The sequence below is a fragment of the Anguilla rostrata genome, chromosome 2, assembly GCF_018555375.3.
Source record: "Anguilla rostrata isolate EN2019 chromosome 2, ASM1855537v3, whole genome shotgun sequence".
NCBI classification, from domain to species: Eukaryota; Metazoa; Chordata; class Actinopteri; order Anguilliformes; family Anguillidae; genus Anguilla; species Anguilla rostrata.
Window position 1 is genome coordinate 11,470,783 of NC_057934.1, and position 22,623 is coordinate 11,493,405.

At 45.1% G+C, this 22,623-nt stretch overlaps 1 protein-coding gene across 6 annotated transcripts in view; it reads right to left on the reverse strand.

Moving 5' to 3' along the window:
* Positions 1–475: 475 nt before the first annotated feature.
* pcdh15b (protocadherin-related 15b) overlaps positions 476–22,623 on the reverse strand; it is a 202,743-nt gene continuing 180,595 nt past the window's right edge. For 3 of the 6 annotated variants that reach the window (XM_064319951.1, XM_064319943.1, XM_064319947.1), the window contains 6 exons: positions 21,359–21,574; positions 20,457–20,545; positions 18,374–18,550; positions 16,412–16,630; positions 14,247–14,357; positions 7,180–11,908 (listed from right to left, as the gene is read on the reverse strand). In XM_064319951.1, coding sequence (XP_064176021.1) covers positions 10,366–11,908; positions 14,247–14,357; positions 16,412–16,630; positions 18,374–18,550; positions 20,457–20,545; positions 21,359–21,574 — 2,355 coding nt within the window. In that variant the 3' untranslated portion in view covers positions 7,180–10,365. The other 3 variants (XM_064319963.1, XM_064319957.1, XM_064319961.1) reach the window with 3 other exon arrangements.

Here is a 22,623-nt window from a genome sequence, read left to right on the forward strand (position 1 = left end):
TTTTCTCTGAGAGTACTCTTACTCCTATGAAATAAAAAAGGAGCTCAGCTGGTAGGCATCCTTCTCCTCTACCACAGGTCATCCGCTCAGCAAACCATGAATCAATGGCAGTCACGTAATGAATATCACAACAAATTCTCTTATGCACTCATATGTTCACTTACATACATAAAAAAGCTTGTAATTCTAGCTAGCTGTTGAGCAGTCCCTTAGGCACTTGTATATTCATAAAACCCAAACTCTGATCGCCCCCCTGTGGCTCTTTTGCAGTAGTACAGCTCCCAGTCTAGTTAACAGTATTCCAGCGTAATCCATCTCAGAATTAACACAGCAAAAAAGTTTGTTTTTTTTTCCCAAAAAAAAATGTTTTCTACACTTTACAGTCATATAATTCTAACCCTTCATGGCAGCCATTTTCAACCTCAATCAGTCTGGAGGAGCACAGGGAGGGAATTGGGTCAATAATACTCAGAGATGTTGGACAAATGAGTTTATTTCGGCGCCAGGTATTTGGTTTTCTTTTCTGGTTGAGATGAAGGTGTATGATCAATCAAACATCATTGTTATAATAACAGAGGATACTACATTGCATATGTAGTAAAATATCACACTGTAATTACAAATATCAATAAAAAAAAAAAAAACAGAACATAGCCAAAATATTGACAAACATGGCAAAGATGTATGCAGTAAATGTGACAGTATTTGAATAAACCTTCTGAGTTTTGGTGATTAATATAAAAAAGATAATAATCATCAACAGTGTGTTTGAGACTCTTGGGATGGGTCAGTTCAAGAGTTTATCTCAATTTCTGCAGTGTGAAGTAGACAGATAATCATGTGGCCCTGATGAACAGCCACAAATTCTGTCATGGGGCCGTTTGCATCCATTTCACACAATGCAGACGGTTTCAGAGAGCATTTGTGAAGAGATTGTTAAACCCTAAACTTTACTTTTTGCATTAGACCAATCTGCCATGCTTTCCCCCACACCCAAATGTAAAGATCATCTAAAAAGCTCTTAAATCCTGCATCAGATTCAGCAATTATAAGGTAGTGAATACCAAAAGGTATTCCAGTTCATATTTATGATGCCTTCAATCAAGTGGTTTAACAATCACAACATTTTAAGACACCTCATTTCATCAATGCAATCTCATCAAACAATGGTAATTAACAAATAATAATACTGAATGTAAGTGCAATTTCATAGATTTCCTTACACAGTGAATTGTGTAATTCCCATGTACAACATAGGTGCACAATAATAACATTATACTCTTCAATAAAGACGATAAAAAGTACATTTTTACATTGTAAAACAGAGAAGAGGCTGGAAATGTCACAGTTTTGTCATTGGTATGTGCAGGTTGTTCCAAGGTCCCATCCACAGCTCTTCCTCGTCGGATTGCGCGTGGTCGCTAGGAGACTCTAAAGGCTCTTTGACGTCCTCATTGTCGACCGTGGACTCCTGTTCATCAGCGCCGCCCGCCCCACCGTCCCTCGCTCTTGCGATGTTGGATTTGGACCTGAGGCTATCCCGGCCCATGGTGCTGGATGCCAGGGACCCGCTGGAGGGCCTGGTGTTGAGGTTCTCGTCCGGAGTGGAGGAGACACCCGCAGCGACGGGGCTGTTGAGGGGGAGCCTCTCTTCGTGAGTCACCGCCAGTTTGTCCAGCTTTTTGAAGTGCTTCCCCAGGCGGGAGGGGGAATTCACTTTTATGTTGTTGGGGTGCCCCCCTCGCCTGGTTCGGATGATGGACCCATTCTGAGCGAGGTAGATGCTCCCATTGATGTTGCTGTGGCTGTTGATATGGGACAGGCGGTTCCTCTGAGACTCAGGGGCACTGTCCTCCCCGGTGGAGCTGGTCTCGTACTCCCGATCCACTACCAGCTTGATCCTTTTCTTTCTTCCATACTGTAAAACACACAAAAGAATGAGGACTGGCCAGAAATGAGTACCACTGTAAGATCAGGAAACACTCACGCACAGAAAAAGACACACTGACACTTTCTAAACCCATCGCATGCGGTACAACAGGAAGCTGTGACTCAGATTATCTTTTTGGGTGATAAAAGCACCATTTCAGTTCCACTGCATGAAATGATTGCCTGTTGAGAATTTAAGATTATCACACATTGAGAATGACACAGAACTCCAAAGGGTATCGGTTTCATTCAAATAACAAAACAGCACCACAGGTCCACACAGGGCAACCAGAAGAACCAGAGGGCAAGGCAGGCGGTAGATGCTTGAGTGATTCTCAGTAAGTCTGAAGAGAGAGATTGAGATAAAGGAATTACACTGAGGAAAAAATGCACACAGACCACTCGAGGTACTCATATTCAGCAGGAATATGAGAAAGAAAAGAGATCTGCTAAGCTTACTCAGTGACGCTGGAAAAAGAATGTCGTTTAAAAAGAGGCAGCTCCTTAGGCCTCTGAATCTGTGGTCTCATTTTCAGACTCCTCCTCCTCCTCCTCCACGATAGTCCTGTCTGATGAAGGCTGGTTGCTGGCACCCAAGGCCACCTTAGACGCTGAGGACCGTCGGCCACGGGACTTGACGCTGGCAGAGGACAGAGAGCGGGACCCGGAGACGGCGGAACGACTCGACCCGAAAGCTCGCGCCCTGGAAGTAGCGCTGTGGCTAGTGGCACTGGACATGGATTTTCCTGATTTGGCCTGTCTGCTGACCTTTCTCCGTGATCTACTGTCCACTGACGCTTCCTCAGATGCAGTTGGGTCTTCGTCCACTTCTGTTATGGGTGAAAGGTCACTGCCTTCCTCCGAGCTCTCCGTCACACCGCTGCGGGTCTTTGTGCTGCCCAGTGTCCCACCGTGGGACCTCAGACTTCTGCTTTTACTGCTCTGGTTGAAAGTGGACCTCCTGGACGTGGACCCCTCACTCATGACTTCTTCTGAGTCCTCTGACTGAGGGCTCTCCGTTCTTCGCTCTTCTTCTCCTGAAACAGACTCCTCTTCCTCGCTTTCCTCTTCAATCGTGTCTTCTGGTCCTCCAGGGAAAGATGACTTCCTCGATCTGGAGCTCCCTCTTGTGGATCTTAAGCTCCTGGAGCTTCCGTCAGTGGCCTCCTTCCTCAGCTCTGTTTTAGAGGAGTGCGTACCGTTGCCCCGGCTGTTCACTGAAGCTCCTCTGCTCTTTGTGCCACTGGTTCTCCCACTTGCTGATGTGTCTTTGCTGGACCTGCCTGACGACCTTGTGCTACTTCCTGTGTGTGAAGATCTTGTGGAGGTGTGAACAGAGGACATCTGTGATCCAGACTCAGAGGCTGCAAATGTATGTGACTCCTCATCCTCTGACTCACCTGATGATATACTTTTTTCTTCATTATCATCATTATATTCAGACTCCTGGCCTGTTTCAGATTCCTTTTCTGAATCAGACTCTTTCTCTGTCTCTGATTCCTTTTCTGTGACTGATTCTTTCTCAGTCTCTGACTCCCTTCCTGAGTCTGAGTCTTTCTCTGTCTCAGACTCTATTCCTGTGTGTAATTCTCTTTCTGTCTCTGATTCTCTCTCAGTCTCTGACTCTTTTTCTGTGGCAGAATAGTCTTTATCTGTGTCAGACCTTGACTTGCTCCCATCTGAATCCGCTGGGCCTTCCTCGTCCGAATCCACAGTGCTCTCATTGCGGTCCCCTGGATACATGTCCAGCTTAAGATAGTTTTTGCTTTCAGTCAAAGGGGCAACGCTTCTTCTCTCAAATGAGTCCACCACGCCCACAGAGGGCACTGCGCTGCGGATGCTGCCGGCCTCAGGTTCACTCACACCCATGATGCTGATAGAGACCTTGGATCTTCTCTGATCCTTTTCAGAGTCACCAGCAGCCTGTGAAGAGGGCTCTTCCCTCCGGCTCATGCTGCCACTGCTCTGGGACACCCTCCGAGAGCGCAGCTTCTGAGAGATGTTAATGTGGTTCAATGCCTTCCCCAGCCTCTTCTTTGCCGAGGACTTGCCGTCAGACTTCTGGAAGTAGCTGCCGCTGATGACCATGCCACTTTCCAGACTGTCAGGGCGCCGCATGGACGCCAGCTTGTCGTAGTCCCTGCTATCTTTTTTCTCCTTGGGGAACATCATGGGGAATATTTTAGACTTCTTCCATGGAATGTGACGTGAGGCGGGGGCGGGGGTGGAGGCGGAGGCATCGGCCTGCTCAGCAGTGCCCCTGCTGGCCACTAAGAACTTGCTGAGTTTCATGATCAGCTTAGTCCTCTTAGTTGTCTTTGAGCCCCTGGCCTCTGTGCCCTTGTCTGTGGGCTCCGCCTGCCTGACCGGATCAGCTGGGGGCGGGACCCCAAAAGCCACTCTCTGGGGTCTCCCAGGCAGATCTTGGCCACGCAATGGCCGCCTGCCTCGAGTGGAAACCTGTGTGTAGTTTATTCCAGGTAATCAGCATTTTCCCCAACACCACGGCTCTCTGTCAAAGCAAGTCAGCTGCTAGTAGAATTAGAACCATTTATACTTTATCCTAACGAGAAAACTGAAAACCAAATTTCAGACATGTTGGATGTACACTAATGTGGAAGGTGGCCTTAATTTACTATAACCATATTGCCAAAGATGGCCACTCTCCAGGATGATAAATGTATATGCCAAAAAAATGTAACGTAATGATAAATGTATATCATAATTAAAAATGCATAAACTATATTCCCATCTATTTGATATCACCAGACAAGAATTACACATTGTATTTATTTTGAACTTCACATTAACTGTATGCAGGTTTTCCTTAATTCGTGGCATTAAAAAAAACTTCAGCCCATAAACTGTTCCATATATAATAAATAAAATTAGTGAAGCCTACCTCTCCTTCTGACCCATGCGGGCTGTAGTAGAAGCTCCCATCATCCTCCACAATCACCTCTCCATACTCATCATACAAGCCCGATGGAGAGATCAACTTCCTGCGACTGCCGTACTGTGGAAGGTCATAGCTGGGAAAAAAAAAACAAACATGCAACCCAGTCATAAAAATACCTGAAGACGAGAGACAGACTGACGCACACAAACACACACATGTGCTTCAAGATGGCACCCTTTTGTCAGACTGTATGTGTAAGTAAGTAAATCACGGAATACATCTGAAAGGACTTGGAACCCTGGTAGCTAGTAAAATGGGCTATTAGTGGTGAAGTCTGTTAAGCACCTGATTGACTATGGAGTAAGACCTGTACGATTTTGCCTTCATGATTAGCTAGGGTGATGTCACGCGCTGCTGCAGCGAATCCTGAGTGGCAGAAGTAGGCTGTGACAGACATTTTAAATCTGTCAGATTATGTTCAGAGGACTTTGACACCTACTTGTGATGTCACTCCCCGTGACACACAATGGCGCCTGGATTAAGAGATCAAACCGCTAATAAACAGTGAGCGGCTGTTTAAACAGGAACAGGCGGCAGGAACCCCAGGGTCAATCTGACATCATTCAGAACACTGATTTCTACCCTCTGGCCTCCTGTGCTTTAGTCAGCAAGAGACCGGCAGTCCTGACATTGTGTGGAGCTCAACACAAACAGCATTTATTGACTGTGTTAGGCGTGTGGGAAAAAATCTATATTCCCCCCGATTAAATTATGTTTGCAGTGTCAGCTTTAGTCTGTGATTGAAAAAAAAAAGTGTTATTCAGGTCTTCTTTGTCATGTGTGTGTGTGCCCGTAATATCTCATTTTAGTGAAAAATACAGTACATCATGTGAAGATTGCATTAATTCAGTTTAATGAGACATTCATTTGCGGGCTGAGCATTCTGAGTAAGGAAAGGATAGACCAGTGAAAATATGTTTGGACATCCTTATTAAAAATCTGATAAGATGTCAGGTAGAGTGATGCACAGCGCTGAAGACTCTGCACATCTGCCTCTGGTTAGCCATTGATTCAGACCATTCCTTTGAATGCACTGGCCTGTCCCCCAGGCCCGGAATGCAGCCCTCAGGGCTGGATCGAGCGCTCGACGTTCCATTTGCATCGGTGCATTTCTCTTTCATAAGGGCCATATGGGCGACGCTCGTCGTGCTCTGCCTGGTGAGGGATCAGCCTTGCCATAACTGTCCAAACAAGCCCAATGTTCTCCTCTCTGGTGTCCTAATCAAAGATGAATAATTTATCCCATCCAAATGAAACCCCCCCCCACAAATTTTCAGTTTCAGTATGTGACTGTGTGTGTGTGTGTGTTGTATGAGGGTGTGTAAGTATGGGCCAATTTATGAATAATTCATGTATTTAAATACGGAAAAAATATTATTGAGTTCATAAGTCCTGCTTCTGGTGGATATTTTGGATGGGTGAGGAGGGGCATGGAATGGATGCTCTGCAGCCGTGAGGTGAAGCCTGTCAGGCCAATGCGAGGATCTCTCTGATCCGACGAGCGTAGGCTCACCCGTGGTCATAATTATAGTAATCCTGGGTGTAGTACTCCTGCCCTGGGTCGATGCCGGACTCCATGGAGAGCTCCTGCGGTTACAGCACAGTCATTATGCGAAGAGAACACAGCAAGAGAAACAGCAAAAACAAGCCACTAACATCTCCTTCCTTCCCCCCCCCCCCCAACCCCCCACAGAGACTCATGCCACATTACAGGGGAATATCTCCACCCTGTCAGAAACGCAATGGTGGTGTACCTCTGGCCTTAGGAGAGACGGCCTTAGCAACTGCTGTTGCTGGAAGACAAGAGGACAGAGGAAGAGAAGTATAAAGACGACAGGAGAGAAAAAGAAAACTTTATCACAGTGATATCAGATGAGCCAAGATGGCCAGAATGGCTGGAGGGAGGAGGCGCCAAGGGCAGAAAGTAAAAGTTTGAAAATTAGTCTTGAGGAAGAATTCAATGAAGGGCCAGTGCAGAGACCGACAGCACCCGCCAACACAAACACCAAGGATTAATGAGGCTAGACCGGCTCAGACAAGGACTACAAACTTTTTCCACTTTGTTTTAAATGTCTGTACATGGTGTCTGCACTTCTGGATGTACAAAATGATTCACTCTAATCTAATCTGTATTTTCTGTGCATCTATCAGATGATATCTACAGGTAAAAAATAAAAAATAAAAAACTACTGATGGCATATACTATTGTCTGAAGTAGGGACCCAATCCAAAAGTTATGTTTTTCAAATGAATAAGTGCTTACCTCTTGATGTCCATATCCTCGCCTGTGAAGAAATAAAATTGCAGAAATCAAGGGAAAGATTGTGGTAAGATAAATATGAGTGTTCCAACACGAAACATTGTTTTCCGGCTGAATCTCAGGTTATGCGCTTATGTCAAACACAGTCATTGCCTTTTTTTTCAATGGTAATTATGTGACCAGATTTACATCGTTACGCCTCTCCTTTGAGAGCCAGTATGTGAACCGAGCTTTAAAATTACCACTGCTTAGTCAGCAAAATATCACAGAAAATCAGAGAGAAACAAACCGTCGTCAGGAAATAGGCTAGGGAATTGTAAAAGCCTCAATAACCTTTCCGAAAATAAATAAATAAACATTGATAGTGTGGCATATTGACTTTCTACTTACCATATGGGCCACACGTTTTTGCAACTCAAACGAATTGGAAATTGGACGTGTACAGAAAATGAATTCATAGCTTGTGGGCTTCTGACGATCGAGAATGCGGGTTAATGCTTCTGATGCAAAGGCAGGCTGAAATTGCTTACTCCACGGAACTCGCCGATAATGTTGCGTAAAATTCTGATTCCTGACATTCTAAACTAGCCCGCTTAACTGCATTCCCAGCAGAACTGAGCTAGACCTGGCGTACCTTACCCCTCCTGCTAATTCAGGATGGCTCATTTTACTTCTGAATGGAATTGTGGGGGTGGGAGGAGGATGGGGGGGGGGGGGGGTCAGGCTGCTAACCATGCCAAGTTGTGACCCAGCTTTGGAACACAGTCCTAGCTTGCTAGCATTCAAAAGTTGTGGACAAGGGAGATTTTTGAGATTACAACGACATTAAAAAAAAACAAAAGGCGGCGATGAGCATCTCTTTCAGTGGCTGATTACAACAAATGCATTAATGTCAAGGAATTAAAATTCTGCCCAGGCTGCTGATTATCAGGAGAAAATTACAGCAATTGTTCACTGATGTGAAAGTAATGATGAATGCAAATGAAGATTTATGGCTAAACAACGGTCTGTGATTTTCAGAGACAATCTTTTTTCCTTTTTTTTCCTGGCTTCGGGTTTCTTTACCCCCTTCCTGGCGCGGCAGTCAATCCGACGGGGGGTTTGACGTGGGTACCTGTGCGTGCTCTCCGCGCCACGCCTCTCTGGATGGGGCGTGTGATGGATACCGCGCTGAATTAGGTCAGACTGCGCAATCTAGAAAGCCAAAGACAGATGGGCTTCCACAGGGCCGAGCAAAGGAAGTCAACTGTCACTAATAACGCGCGAGCTAGCGGGCTAGCGCCGGCCCACGTGACAGAGAGCGGCGCTGGCGCTAATCGCGGGTTTAATCACACCGTTGTGAAATTTGTTGCGCCGAGGGTTAGCGACCCAGGAGCGGGAGAGTTATGTTCCCTGTCGGAGGCGCTGGCGAGCAGCGATGCAGCAGCGGCCTGCTAGCGTCACTCAGGTTTTTGCGCTGGAAGAGATCCAGCCATAGCTGTACCACCTCCACTGAGAGGTCCCGCGGTAAAATCATTACAACGAGCACAGAAACATAAAATATGACAAGGAATAATAAAAAAAGAAACCACATTAATATCCCGCGTGTACCATAATCCATCTGTTCGTTAAAAACAGTGTGGTGTACCAGAAACCATTGCTGCCTGTTGCCTAATACACTTGATAAGCAACATTTCAAGGTTTTGAGATTTTTTCGCTCCTTTGTTTTCACTACAAAGTTTCAGGATATATTTCGGGATGAATTGAGGATGCAGCGTTCATTTGATCAGCCTCACGCTGTCACAGAATTTGAGGTGTACTTCCTTTCCAAATTAGCGGCAGGGAAAATATGTGTTTCCCATCTGAAGTAATTTGGATATTAAATTGGCTTTATGGCCACCCCGCAGGCTGAATGAACATACCGGCTGACTGGTGCCAGCACTATTCACGGTGAATATCGGTGAACAGGACCTCAGATGAGGAAGAGGAAACTGAAACAGAAGATGTTGAAAGGGAGACGAGGGGACAGTGTTGTGAGGGGTGGCTGCTTCCTCTACAGACACCATGCGACTGGCTGCCTGGAGAGAAAAACCCAAAGGGTGGGAAACGGAAACATGCTTCGAAATTGCTGTTTTTTTTGTAACAATTTTCGAAATGCAGCCTGATCCACTAGCTAGTCCGCTGAAGAGGCTCAAAATGAAAATCAGAAAAAACAATGATGGAGCGTCTTTATGGAAATAGTGATTATCGCACGTAGTGACGAGATATTTTCCGCCACCAATTTTCTGCAGTATGATTAGCCTAGTCGGGATTACCACAAGATGTTTACTGAATTAAACACACCAGAGAGACAGAGGAAGCAGGAGTCCAAATGGCTACAAGATTGATCCTTTGACTAATTAAAAATTCCCTCTCTGACAGCTCCCTTTCCATATCAACACTCTTTCAGCTTGTGCTGGAAATATCGGCGAGAGGACACACCCACATTCTATATGACATCACTGCAGAGACAATGGCCAGGACTCAATCAACGTTTGTCCTTAACTTTGACTCACCTACAGTCTGATGTTACATTTATTTTAACTTCACAGGCACAGCACATGTTTTGTAAGTCAACGCTAAAGACAACGGTTAAATGAACACAGGCCAGATATTTCCCTGTCTTGACCAGTGCCGCGTATAAAAATCTCTGTTTAATATGCATTCATCTCCAGACCCATAGTAAGCATGAAGCAGTGTAAAATGCAAGGCATGAAATGCAAGAGAGAAAGAAAAACAGAAACAAGCATGCAGTGTGATGGTGAGCAAATCTTTATATTCTGTTCAGTGAAGTGCAACAACATTGAGGAACCACAGAACACCTTTATAAATTAATTCTGAGTTGCCAGTTCAGCTGAACAATGGCTTGATTGGATGACAAGTTTAGTTTCACATTTGAAACGACTGCAAAGCAACAAATGCTTAGCTTTTTCTCTTATCAGATTGCTTGTGAGTAGTGTGACCTTATCACTTCTTTTCCACATTTTGTGTCCACATTACCTAAAATAATCCTAGCCTAAATCAAAGTAGATGTTGTATGAATCCAAATCCAAAATCACTGACTTAAAAAAGCATACAAAAACCTTTGTATATCTCAAAAACAAAACATTTTTAAGATATAAAACCAATCTTAAAAAACCTGCTCTATCATGATACACAGTTTTGAAAGACTTAAAAATATACTACAACAGGTAAGAAATTAAAGAAATGAAGACGAGGAACAAAAAAAGTGGAAGAGATAAAGTAATAGATGAAAAAATGAACAGATACAAGCAGTTACAGGGCGGTGGACTGGGAGGGAAAGCGCTTTTCCAGTTCTTCCACGATGGGGTTCAAGTCGAGCTTGGGCATGGCCTCCTGTCCCTCGGGGGGATCCGTAACCTCGGGGGGGGCGGGGGGGTCGGAGGGCTCGGACTGATTTGACGACGGCTCCGATTCCACAGACACTTGCGGTTTTGGCGCCTTCCGCTTTTTGTCTATTTGACTGTACATGTTGGCAACAGATTTCTCTATGTCTGCTATGTTCTGGATGTTTTTCAAGATTCCCTTCAGCTCCCTCTTTGGGGGCTCTGGCTGGGTGGGGAGGGGCGGGGGTGGGGCTCGTAAGGACACCGGGCGGAGGGAGGACACGGAGGGCAGGGAAGGCAGGACGAAGGTAGAGGCAGGGGTCACGCGGGAGGTCGAGGAGGAGGAAGAGGGAGAGCAGGGGGGTGGGAGCGGAGGCGGGGAGGCGGAGCCGGGTTGCGGAGAGGTGGGGAGGAGGTTGGAGGCGGGGAGAGGGCGGGCTCGGGAGGTGCTGAGGGAGGGGGAGGGGGAGGGGGAGGGGGAGTGGTTGGGGAGGTGCTGAGGGAGCGGTTGGGGGAGGGGGCGGGGGTGGGGGAGTGGTTGGGGGAGGGGGTGGCGGAGGGGAAGAAGGAGGTGGCGGGGGAGCGGGGACATCAGGAGGGTCGGGGATGACCTCCACGTGGACTTTGATAGAATCGGCAGCTGCGAAGCCGAACTTGCGCAGGACGGGCGGGGTGGGCTTGCGGCTCGGCGGCGGCGTGCCGTCGCTCTCGGTGATGATGATGCAAGGAGGCACGTCTCGGCCCGCGGCCGATCCAGAGACCGGCGAGAACGGCCTCTGGAGGCCCTCCAGGGTGGAGAGCAGGTAGTCGGCGGGCAGCGACCCCCTGGACTCGCAGCCTTGGTGCTGCTTCATCTCCTGCCGGGCCTGCTGCTCGAACTGCCGAGCCTGCTCCTTCACCGTCAGCTTGGCCTCCGGCCCCTTGTGGCCCGCGATCTGGAAGGCCTCCAGGTGCAGGTCCTTCTTCTCTCTGCCCTCTGCTTTCAGCAGCTCCATCTCCCACTGCACCGGGTCCATCACCACCTGCCGCCGGAGCGAGTCGTACATCTGCGCCTTGTGGAGCCTGGAAGGCAGTGTCCAGGCGTTCCCGGACCCCCCCTGGGGAAACCAATCCTTCAAGTCCTTCCCCCCGGAAGACTGCAAACCCATTAACTCCCTCCTCCTCTCCGAGGCCCCCTCGGGCTCCGGGCTGCTGAGGGTCCCGTCGTCGAACAGGGGGTTTTTGGTGGTTAGCGGGTTTTCGTCGGACAGGAAAGTGATGTTGCTGGAGGATTTGGGCAGGTTGTTGAGCAGTATCCCGTTGGCCGTGGACTGCTTGTGGGCAGCGATGGCACGTGAGGCGAACGTGCTAATCAGCCGTTGGCGATCACCCTCTTCGAGCATGCACCTTTTAGCCCTGCTCGTTCGAGAATGGCAAGAGAAGAAAAGAAAACTTGAAGGAAAAGAAAGCAATGAAGTGCAGATGAGAAGGGGAGGAAGGAAAAGGGTATAGGCCAGAACCTCTAAGCAAATAAATAAATAAAATAAACAAAAATCTGCTGTTTCATAACCCTCCACACTCATACTGTTGCCTAGCATATCGAATATTCATAACTAAACTCTGTGGGATAAACTTAACCTAACACTCTGATCTGATATCAGTCAGAATTAAAACTCTACTTCATTATCATAAATTACCTTTATTATTATCAGTGTTCCCGGAGTAGTCGCATTTAATATTTAACTACTGTACAAAATCAATGTGCTTTAAAGTTCTGGAAAAGTGATGCCCGTGGTAAAGGATAAATTATAAATAGCTTGTGTATACTCTAATGGTATCCTCTCTATATTGTTATTGATGGAGTTTCTTTTACTGGAAATAAAAACTTAATTTTCTGCTGTGTGGGACAATGCCTCTTTGCATTGTTATGAGGGTGGAGAGCATGGTAAAACAGAAGGAGGGCACTCTAATGGCTTAATGTAAATAGGAATTCACTAACTAAAGGGAGGACGGCTTCTACGTTCTGTTTCAGCGAAGGATAACATTCACTGTACTGCCTCTGAACAATCCAACACACGAGTATAGCTAAACAAGGGTGCAGATGAGCCGGGTGCTCTGTAGCCAAAAAGAAATATCTACTGCCCATTGACCATGGGCTGGGAATGCTGAGGCACATATAACATCACCTCATTTTAAGGACAGATTTTGAGTCACCACTATGTCGCTGAATGTATCTTTTTTTGGATACATGACGGAGTGTCACTGGCTTTTCTATCAATTGTTTGGACTACAGTGATTAGCTACTCTAACATTTTCACCTTTTTGATAAATACTAGAACGTATTGGCGTAAACTATGAGTAACCAATTTGTAAAAAAAATAGGAAATGTCGAGAATGAAACAACGACTGACAGGATGCCAGACACCAAAAGCAATGGAAGTTTTGAACACTAAACTGCATAATAAATATAAAAACATGTCTTAACAATGAACTACTGTTAAATTTTTCCAAAAAAAATAAAAAATAAAAAATAATAATAATTGGATCACAGATGCTTAAAGGAAGCAAACACATTTGAAACAGAACAACAGTGCTACAAAGCCACTACACCATATATCTACAAGCCTTGGACCCAGCTAATGAAAGAGCTACAGTACTTACTTAAGTCTGAATCCATAGAAGAGAAATGAGTGGACAAAGATAAGAGACAGATTGGTGGGAGATGTAAAACACTAAAATGATACCATGAACAGTAAGAATAACTGAGAATAAAGAATATCCAGTAATTCTATAAAAACCGATGAAACTATTTTCAGTCGCTCTTTGTGTGATTCTGAACTACTGAAATTAATTTTTAGACAATGACAACTGACACCTCAGACAAACCAAATATGAAGGGTGACCTTTGAAGACTGGTCTGTTTCTGGTCTTAAGACACACTTTGCAGATGCCTACAATTTGCAGTTAAGACAGTGGAGTGTGACAACAGGGAAGTGTCAATATGTAGGTAGGATTTGGCCTTAAAATATGGAAAAAATGTTTAAGGCATTTCCTTTCTTTACATATGATTTTGATTCTCTGAATTAGACTAAACATTTGGCAAACAGATTGTGCGAAATGACGGCTTATATTGGTTTTCTATGTAGATTGCTGAGCTTTGATGGGATAAAATAAATTATATTCTACAGTATAAGAGCACTTATATAAGAGGATGAGGAATATTCAACCAACCTTGAGAAACACACCCACTGCACTAGCACAGCAAAAAAAAAAAAAACTCTCCACAATTGCTCTTGACATCCTGTTGTAGGTCCACTTAACAGTTTATCAATACATTTAATTATGTTTCATCACAGTCACCTTAAATTAGTCACTGCATTCGGTTCAATTACTTAAACTCACATTCATTTCCCCTATTATTTTTCTGGCTTGCCGGCCTTTTAAAAATTCTTTTCATATTTAAGATCGATTTTACTTCAGTATAAAATGCTCTTACATAAACAGCACTAAATCTATGCGCCGCAAAACTACTGAAGTGTGGAGAACTGATAAAGGATGAACGCACCTTTGTCCAGAAAGCATTAGACTGAAGAGTGGCGCGTCTTGTTAACCTTTACGATCAACTTAAAAATGTTTCCCTTTATTACCTCCTGAATAAAGATTCACTGACCTTTAGGTGAAGCACAGAAATTGACTATGTATGCAGTAAGTTTACAAAAGAAAAAAACTGAAATAATTTTAAATTAAAACTTACATGGAGCTGTCTCCAAGTTCTTCGTAGAGGTTGTTGGCAGCACCCCCGGCGGTTTTGCCAGCTGGCAGTGCCATTTGGATCCTGGCAGTTTTGGCGCATTCGGCCTGTCGCCTTCAGCCAAGACAAAAAATAAGTCGAGAGGTCATCCAAAGCTACGGCATCAGTGAGCCTGAAGAGCATGCTGCCGCATTATACACGCAAACACAAATACACGACTCCGTACACACAGAGCTTACCAACAACACATTACTGAAGTTATTCTACTTTAATCTAAAAAAGTCACTGAAACTGAACAACATAAAGAAATACGGTACAGATACATGCACAAACACTGATAATAATTCTATGAAATATTTAAATAACAACACTTACTCTTTGAACCTGATGACGAGCAATGAAAAATAAGAAAAAAGCAAAAGTCAGTAACACAGAAATATTGGAATGGTCCATGCACTGTTAATATTACATGCTGGAATTTTATCAGCTCAATGGAATTTGATTTTCTCCCGTTCACAAAATATTGCTTTTTAATGATTTGCTGTCTTTAAAGTTATTTTTCAAAAATACACGGCTCCAGGTGAAATACTCTCTATTATTCATACAATTCCTTTTAAGTTACTCTGATAACAAGGGAAATGCTCAAATAAAAGTTTCTATCAAATGCAGAATACACTTGAGAGAACATGTCAGGTCTCAACGGAAAATTCGGTACTGATTGAAAAAGTTTGTAACCCAGCAATGTTTATGAGCTGTGCGCATACTATCAGAAAAAAGACACACATCCATCCAACAGCTGCCACTTTTACCTTTTTTAAATTCTCCATTATTTACACCAGTGCACTGTACTCTTAAAATAATCGCCACTGATATGTGTGCTTGTAAAGTCCAGCAAATCTGTCTATGCGGTCTGTGTGTGGCAATGAAGTTGCTCCATAGCCGTAATCATATTTTCTGGGGCAGTTTAATTAATATATTAGGGAGGGGCTCTTCATGTTTTCCACCACAATTTGGAATGCATAACTGACGAAAAGCCAATTCCATTACTGCAAAGTCCTCTGTAAACTCAGGACAGCTGCGCACTAGCACACGCGTCCCACAAAATGTGTACACACTCTCTCCACTCTCAACCAGCAGAGTTGCTGTAGCTACAGGGATGGAGGACTGCACAATTAATGCAAGTAGGGCAGGCAGATTGACCAAAGGATTTGCTATTAAGCAGCCAGGCATGAGATACCAAGCCTACTTACTGTATATCCTTCCCTGATGCTGCGGCCAGTTATACGTACATCACTCTGTGTTACCACAAGGCACTGGCCTGGAACTGCACTTCATTGCACTGAAAACAAGTAACTCAACAGGATACATCACCTGGGAGGGCTGTTATTACTGGCTTTTAAATATAAAAGCCAGTCCCACCAGGTTCTTCATTTGTTTAATTTGCTGAGATTACAGAGTCTACAATTCAGGGCGTATCACTGTACTAAGAACAAGAGTTTCAAGGGGACGCAAAACTTAAGAGAATTTATAGAATTCATTTTCTTACGGGGCTCCTTGTTTACTTAAACCAGAAATTTTATTTTTCCTTGTTTTCAGATTTTATATAGGATGGGAACAGGGAAGCAAATAAACACTAAGAAAATGCTAAGAAAATTAATGCTATAAATTCTTGTTTTAAGCACATATTTGACTTAACTTCTTGTTTTAATGTAAAATATTTCTTTAAATGAGAGGTTGGTTTTTATTTCACAGAACTGCTCGTCTGGGCTGATCCTGTTCTGGGACTCCTGTTCCTCGAGTCACAGGTTATTTGCTCTAGAACTCCCCCAGCATCATTTTAGCATTTATCGCAGGCATCTTTACAACTGTTCTCCACAAACAAACATTCAACGCTGCCATATGCTGCTTTGTTAGCCGTTTCAGAGTGAGAAAATCTCCCGCAACTCCCACTATTAGGACTGGACATTTGTCACAAATGGCATTAATTAATCTGCTTTCATGGAGCTCAGATAGAAGAGTAAGCCAGCTGAGAAAGCAGTTTCCACGGCAAATTAGGTAGCGGCCTTCTCCGAATTCCTGACGTTGCGCGAATCTCAGATGCCTTCGGGTTCAGGTAGCAGACTCCGCCCGTCACCCATGACCCCAGCGGAAGGATATTCAGTACTCACTGTTTGTACGTCAACATGACGATAAGGATGGCGGGGACGCAGCAGACGATGATGATGATGGCCAGGGCCAGCAGCGCCCCCTCCGTGTAGCCCATGGACTGCGCCGCCTTCTTGACGCTGGCCACGATGTCGGGGGTGCGGATCTCCAGGATGCGCCCGCCCTGGCCCAGGTAGGGCAGGAACTCCTTGTTTATGTCCAGGAGCTTGCCGTCCAGGAACCTACGCGAGGAGCGGCCCGACACACAGTCTCACACACAGCGATCCGCGTCGGCGCCATTAATCTCAGTCTCGCTACTACGCCATTAGCATACCTCTGACATGCACATAAACATAAAGACGCTAAAATACTGCCTCGGGCAAGGTTCGCAACACTGATCCCAGAGGGCCCCGGTGTCTGCTGCTTCCTGTGTTCACCTTTGCACCAGTGACCAGCTCAGACCCAAGACACATTAATTGTGTAATAAGCTGATTTAATCGTTCAATAAAAAAGTAGCGAGTAACAATAAAAACCAACGGACCCTGCGGCTCTCCAGGACCAGGGTTGAGAACTCCTGGCCTACAATGACGCCGTGGCAGAAAATGCGTGTAGGAAATGCGTTTCTGTGTAACAAGGGCATAAAAATGAATTGTATACGGGTCAATGGACAACTGTGTACTTGTTCTGTACATAGTTCTCTTACGATAATATCAAAGCACTTCTTGAGAAAAGCATATTTGTTTTTTCACTTCTTGAGGAAAAACAAGCTCTACTTGCAAACCAGTTAATTGGCTTTTCTACCTACCTTCAATATGTGTTAGCCAAAGTATTTTCCATTTTCAAAACATTTTTATTGATATGCTAGTTATATCTATTATTGCTGAATTTCTGCTCAAAGCGTGGGCTCGAGGGCTTTTTGACTGCCTTACGTACTACCAGAATACACTACAGCTACAAGAATGCTGCTGCTGAATGAGATGAATGCTATTAATCCCTATTATTTTGACGTGAAGTCTTGTTGGTGACATTAGCTCACAAAATATCTGCGGGTTGTATTTCACCCCGTTCATTGTAAGACTATTCATTAAAATTCAAAAAGGCTTGTCCTTTTTTTGTTTCAGATTCATAAATTGCAGGAAACAGGGACACCATGCCCTTCACTGAGGAGGAAAAAACCATGCAGAAAATGGTTTCAAGGTGACAGGCAGGCATTCAACTCAAGAATTCATTCAGTCAGACGTACAGGAACAATCATGCACCATCATCAATGGCGAAAAGAAGGCAGTATGTTTCTGCCTTAAAACTGTTGGACTGAGGCTTCTGTCTCTATAATAGTACTTTTGTGCCAGAAGTAGCTTTTTATTAAAGATGAGATCTGTGAGCTTGCTCTTATAATTACACTCCTTTCTTCAAAAGCTGTCGTGTGTGATAAGACTAATGTACTCTGCTCTCTAGTAAAATCCCCATAAATTACCTTCTTTAAAACACAACATCTCATGTGACACACCACTGGCAGCCAAGGACAGAACAATATTGTAGGAAGATTAACATTTTGCCCTCAAAGCATTTCCCCCTACACATTTGTTAAGGGGGAATTCAAATGGTTGCCTGCACCAAGGAGCAGGGACGTGTTTGGAGAGAGAATGAAAGTGACAATATTGTTTCTGTGATAAAGGGGCCTGGTATCTGGTGGGAACACTGGAGCAAACAGTTCCCAGAAGGGATGAAGCTGTTTTCATGGCGACGGTGGCCGTCACGTGATGTACAGAGATGGATTTACGGGCCACCGGTGAATGGCGGAACACAGGTGTCTGTGGAGGGGGAGTAGGGGAGTTATCTTTAAGGAGAGCCAAAACAAGCAGAGGTGTAGAGGAAATGTGTTCGTTATAAAAGGTTCCCACCAAGATTTAGGGTCCCTGCAAAAAGGGACGGATGGCGTACGACTGGGTTTTTTAGGGAAATGAGAAGATCCGTTTTCCACTCACTTGAAGAGCTCCTGCCGCGATATGGCCCGGTTGGTCATAGGGTCGATGGCGTACACCACAAGGTCAGACTTAGAATAATCCTCCTGCTCGAACCCGTCCCCATACCGCCGTGGCCCGATGGACTCCACCACCACTTTGGCCCCTGAGATCTGGTCCTGAACGTAACGCTCCAGAATCCTGCATTTTTAAAAAGCAAGGGGCAGTTAAAAGGGAGACCAGAATGTGTTAGGCTTTACTAGGCATAACTTCTTGAATATATTCCGTCAGATATTTGATCTTTCATTTGGAAAACTTCACAAAAAACTTTTGGCAGGGCCCTGGGTTTTTACGCTCAATAACATAACTCTTTATGACAGCAGACACAATAAACAAATAATGCATCAATAATGGCCACAGACAGAAGCCAGAGGGCAAGATCTAGCAGTGCTCATCCTGTTTCTTAGATCAGATGAATCGACCATCCGTATCCCTGTGTGCTCTCTGAGGATTGTGATCCTGCACTTTGGAAACGTAACGTTGCAATGTAAAAAATAAACCACAGTAAACACCATTAGGGTAATAGCATACTACATCCTTGTACCCTTGAACAAATGCTTTTTTTTATCTCGAGCTTGCTCTGAAAGTAGGCAGCTCACTTCAAAGAGAAATACATACTCCAAAGAAATGTTATGATAAGCAGTCCTCTTTGCAAGTGCACCCACATTTTATTCCACGGTGTTTAAATTATGACCAGAACATGATCAGTGTAGCCTGAGCCTGCCTTCTCATGTGTGCAGAGATTGGATCTAGCTTTCAGCTTTGTTCTGAGATGGTGTTTTTAGGTGAAGAGGGCGTATCAAATTGTACTGGCCATTCTCAGTTTGCGAGAAGAGTCCTCTTGACCTTTAATGGTTCTTCAGCGTTCCCTTCAGCCAGCCAATAGCATCACGGGAGGATGGCAAAAAAAACAAAAGGAACCACCTAATTTCTTGACAATATTGCTTTGTGTGACTAAACGAAGAAGAAAAACAGGACGGAGGGACACGAAATGTTAGAACGAAGTGTCTGCAGCGATATCGGTTCAAAAGCAAATGTCTTTTCCCGTCCGCTGAAGCTCGCTACATCCCGAGTTTTCATCTGTGAGCGGGTGGCCATTTCTGAGCCAATTACCTGTGGCAGGCGGGAGAATTTCCTGCTGGGGCTGAGCAGGGGGGAGCGGTGTGGAGTGCAGATTGATGTGTCCCCTTTGGGGCCTGAAAAACCCAGATGGGCCAGGCTCTTTGCAGCTGAGGCCCCCCCACTGCCCCCACCCCACCCCACCGCTCCGGGTGCTAATCTGGGCGCCCGCGCGCGAGAGCCGGAGTCGCCGGAAACCACCGCGCGCCTCATGTCAGACGTCAAGCCTCGTCAGCGGCGACGGGGGCGATGACAGACAGGTTTATATGAGCGGCCAACAGCCGTACCGCGCGTAGCCCGGAGACAGGAACGGCGGCTCCTGGGTGACCGCGCGGTTGTGTCAGGGCCGCTAACAGACATGAAACAACCACGTCCCGCTAAGATCAGCTCTGCATCAGTGTGTGTGTGTGTGTGTGGATGTGTGGGTGTGGATGTGTGTGTGTGTGTGTGTGTGTGTGGGTGTGTATGAGTGTGTGTGTGTTTGTTTACATGGAATATGAAGCGATTACCATTTTTACCGCACAACAAAGGGGAAACAGTACTGGGCTGTCACAATGTGACATCTATGACAGCGTTTATAAGGAAGGCCATGCATCACTTTAACAGAAATTGAACACGGGGAGGGGCAACGTTTTCTTGGCCTGTTTGTCAGGGAAAGCAATCAGAGAGAGACGCCGTTTTATGTTTGAGAGACGCTGATGAAACCAAACAGTATGCTAATTCACCCGCCGCCGTCCAATCCATCTCCGTGCGTTTTACAGGGCGGAGGTTAAGAGCGCTGCTTGTTTCTGACATGAAAGCATTTCGCAAGAAAAGAGGAGACGGCGCTTACGAACACAAATTTGAAAGGACACTAAAGAAAACAAACAAACAAAACAAAAAAATGATAATTCCCAGGCGCACTGGCCCATTTCTGAAGGAGCCTTACCCGACGAGCTGGTCTTTGTTCTGCTCGACGACGGTGGGAGGCACGTTGGACACCACCACCTGCATGTCCAGCTGATTAACCACCGAGACCTGGGGGCGAAAGGGGGCGGAGTCAGTCCTACAGCCCGCGGGCTCCCCCCAGTCACGGCGCCGCCGGGTAATCGCGAGCGACGGCGCTGTTCGCATGCGAGCCGCGCCGTTCGCCCGACTGATTCAGATTTCAGCGTCGCTAAGACACCTGGGAAATCTCGCCATGTTTAGCGCTCCTTCGCACCGCCCTAATGAAATGAAGCTTCCTCTTAGGTATTAACTAACAAACGAACCGCGCCGTGGATTCACTTAAACAGATTCGATCTCGGACCCCCGATGTCATTAAAAATATATTATTAAAACAGGCCTCATGGCGTAAAATCAATTTACAAAAACCCATCCTCAGCAAGATCGCTAACAAAGACAATCAACAGCACGCTTCAAGAGAAACCAACTGCCAGTATGGAAAACACGTGTCTTATGATAATCATACATCCATTACATAAGTATGTTAATACAGGAAAAAAATATGCTAATTATGTGGGAAAGATAGGGATATTTTTACAGTCGTTGGCATCTCTCTAATTTGGCTCCTGGGCACAGAACCTAGGTATCTGAGATTGAACCAAACCTGCCACTTCCTAACCCACCCACTGTCATTCTGAATTGATCAGATGCAGCTGGACACTGAACAGATTAGATTCTGGCACTTGACTGCAATACAGACCCAGAAATTGGCTGTGGTGGGTTAAAGACTGAAAATTGAAACCAGCAGGAGAGCTGGGCAACCAGTGCCCTGGTCAGCCGTGAACCAGTAAGAAAAAACAAAAAAAAACAAAATACATTTGAATTTCCTTTCAAAGTGATACTCACCACTACTTGCGCACTGCTGCTCAAACCCTTCCCGTAGTTATCCGTCGCAACGACGTCGAATTTGAAGTAGGACCTGCGCATGTTTCTGTACATGATGGCAGTTTTAATGACGCCAGTGTATGGCTCCACCACAAAGCCGTCCTTTTTGCGGGCCATGGATGGAATGACCAGCCTGTACTGCATCGCACTGTAATTCCCTGTGTCCTCGTCCAAAGCCTGTGAGGAGAAAAAAATGCAATTAAACATCAGACACAAACACAGATATTCATCAACTGGTCCAATGAAGCCCCCTCCCTGTCGCCCACTCGCATTGCAGTTCTGCAGCCGAACAACAGGGGGAGACTTTGAGCTTCGGAGGTGCAGTAAGGACACGGTTTAACATCACTCCGTTCAGCTGACTTCAACATTCAATGCATTCCTCTGCAGTGACATTGATTTATAATACCTTTTAGGACTGAGCGAATGTAAAGGCACGCAGATAGCACTGTGCCCCAGCCTGACACCGTCATTAACACAAATGAGATATTTCCAATATGCTAAGGAACTGTTCCACTCAATATTATACCACATACATTACGCTGGAGTAAAGGTCTCAGCCTTGGTATTTGTAATTTTTATCGGAATTCAAATAAACGGAGACAGTGAGTGTGTGAAAGTGGGGATGCAAACTTGAATGGGAACATTACTATAAACGCATGTGCTCTGTCATCTTCAAGTATTGTAGATTGTGTGAGCTGACTGACAGCTGTGCTTTCTGCCTGAAAATATGGCATGCACTTGACTTCTGTTGCACTGCAGGTTTAGGATTTATATGGAAGGAAACTTCCGTGAAATTGAATTAACTTTTTTTGTACGCGGAAATGTCAATATTTGTATATAATGTGCAGGGTTGCGGGGATACAGGGCAGCAGTGTAGTCTAATGGGTAAGGAACTGGTCTTGTAACCTAAAGGTCACAGGTTCGGACACTGTAGGACACTGCTGCTGTACCCTTGAGAAAGGTACTTAACCTGCATTGCTTCAGTATATATCCAGCTGTATAAATGGATGCAATGTAAATGCTATGTGTAAGTTGCTCGGGATAAGAGAATCTGATAAATGCCTGTAATGTAATGCATGAAATAAAGAAAAAAAAAAAAAGAAAATTTGCTGAGAGTAGCAATTTTTTTCAATGGGTAACCGATTAATTATGCGATCAGCAAGGCAAATTATTTCATGTGATAAAACCCAAGCAATTATTGTTATAATGCCAGGAAGGAGTGATCT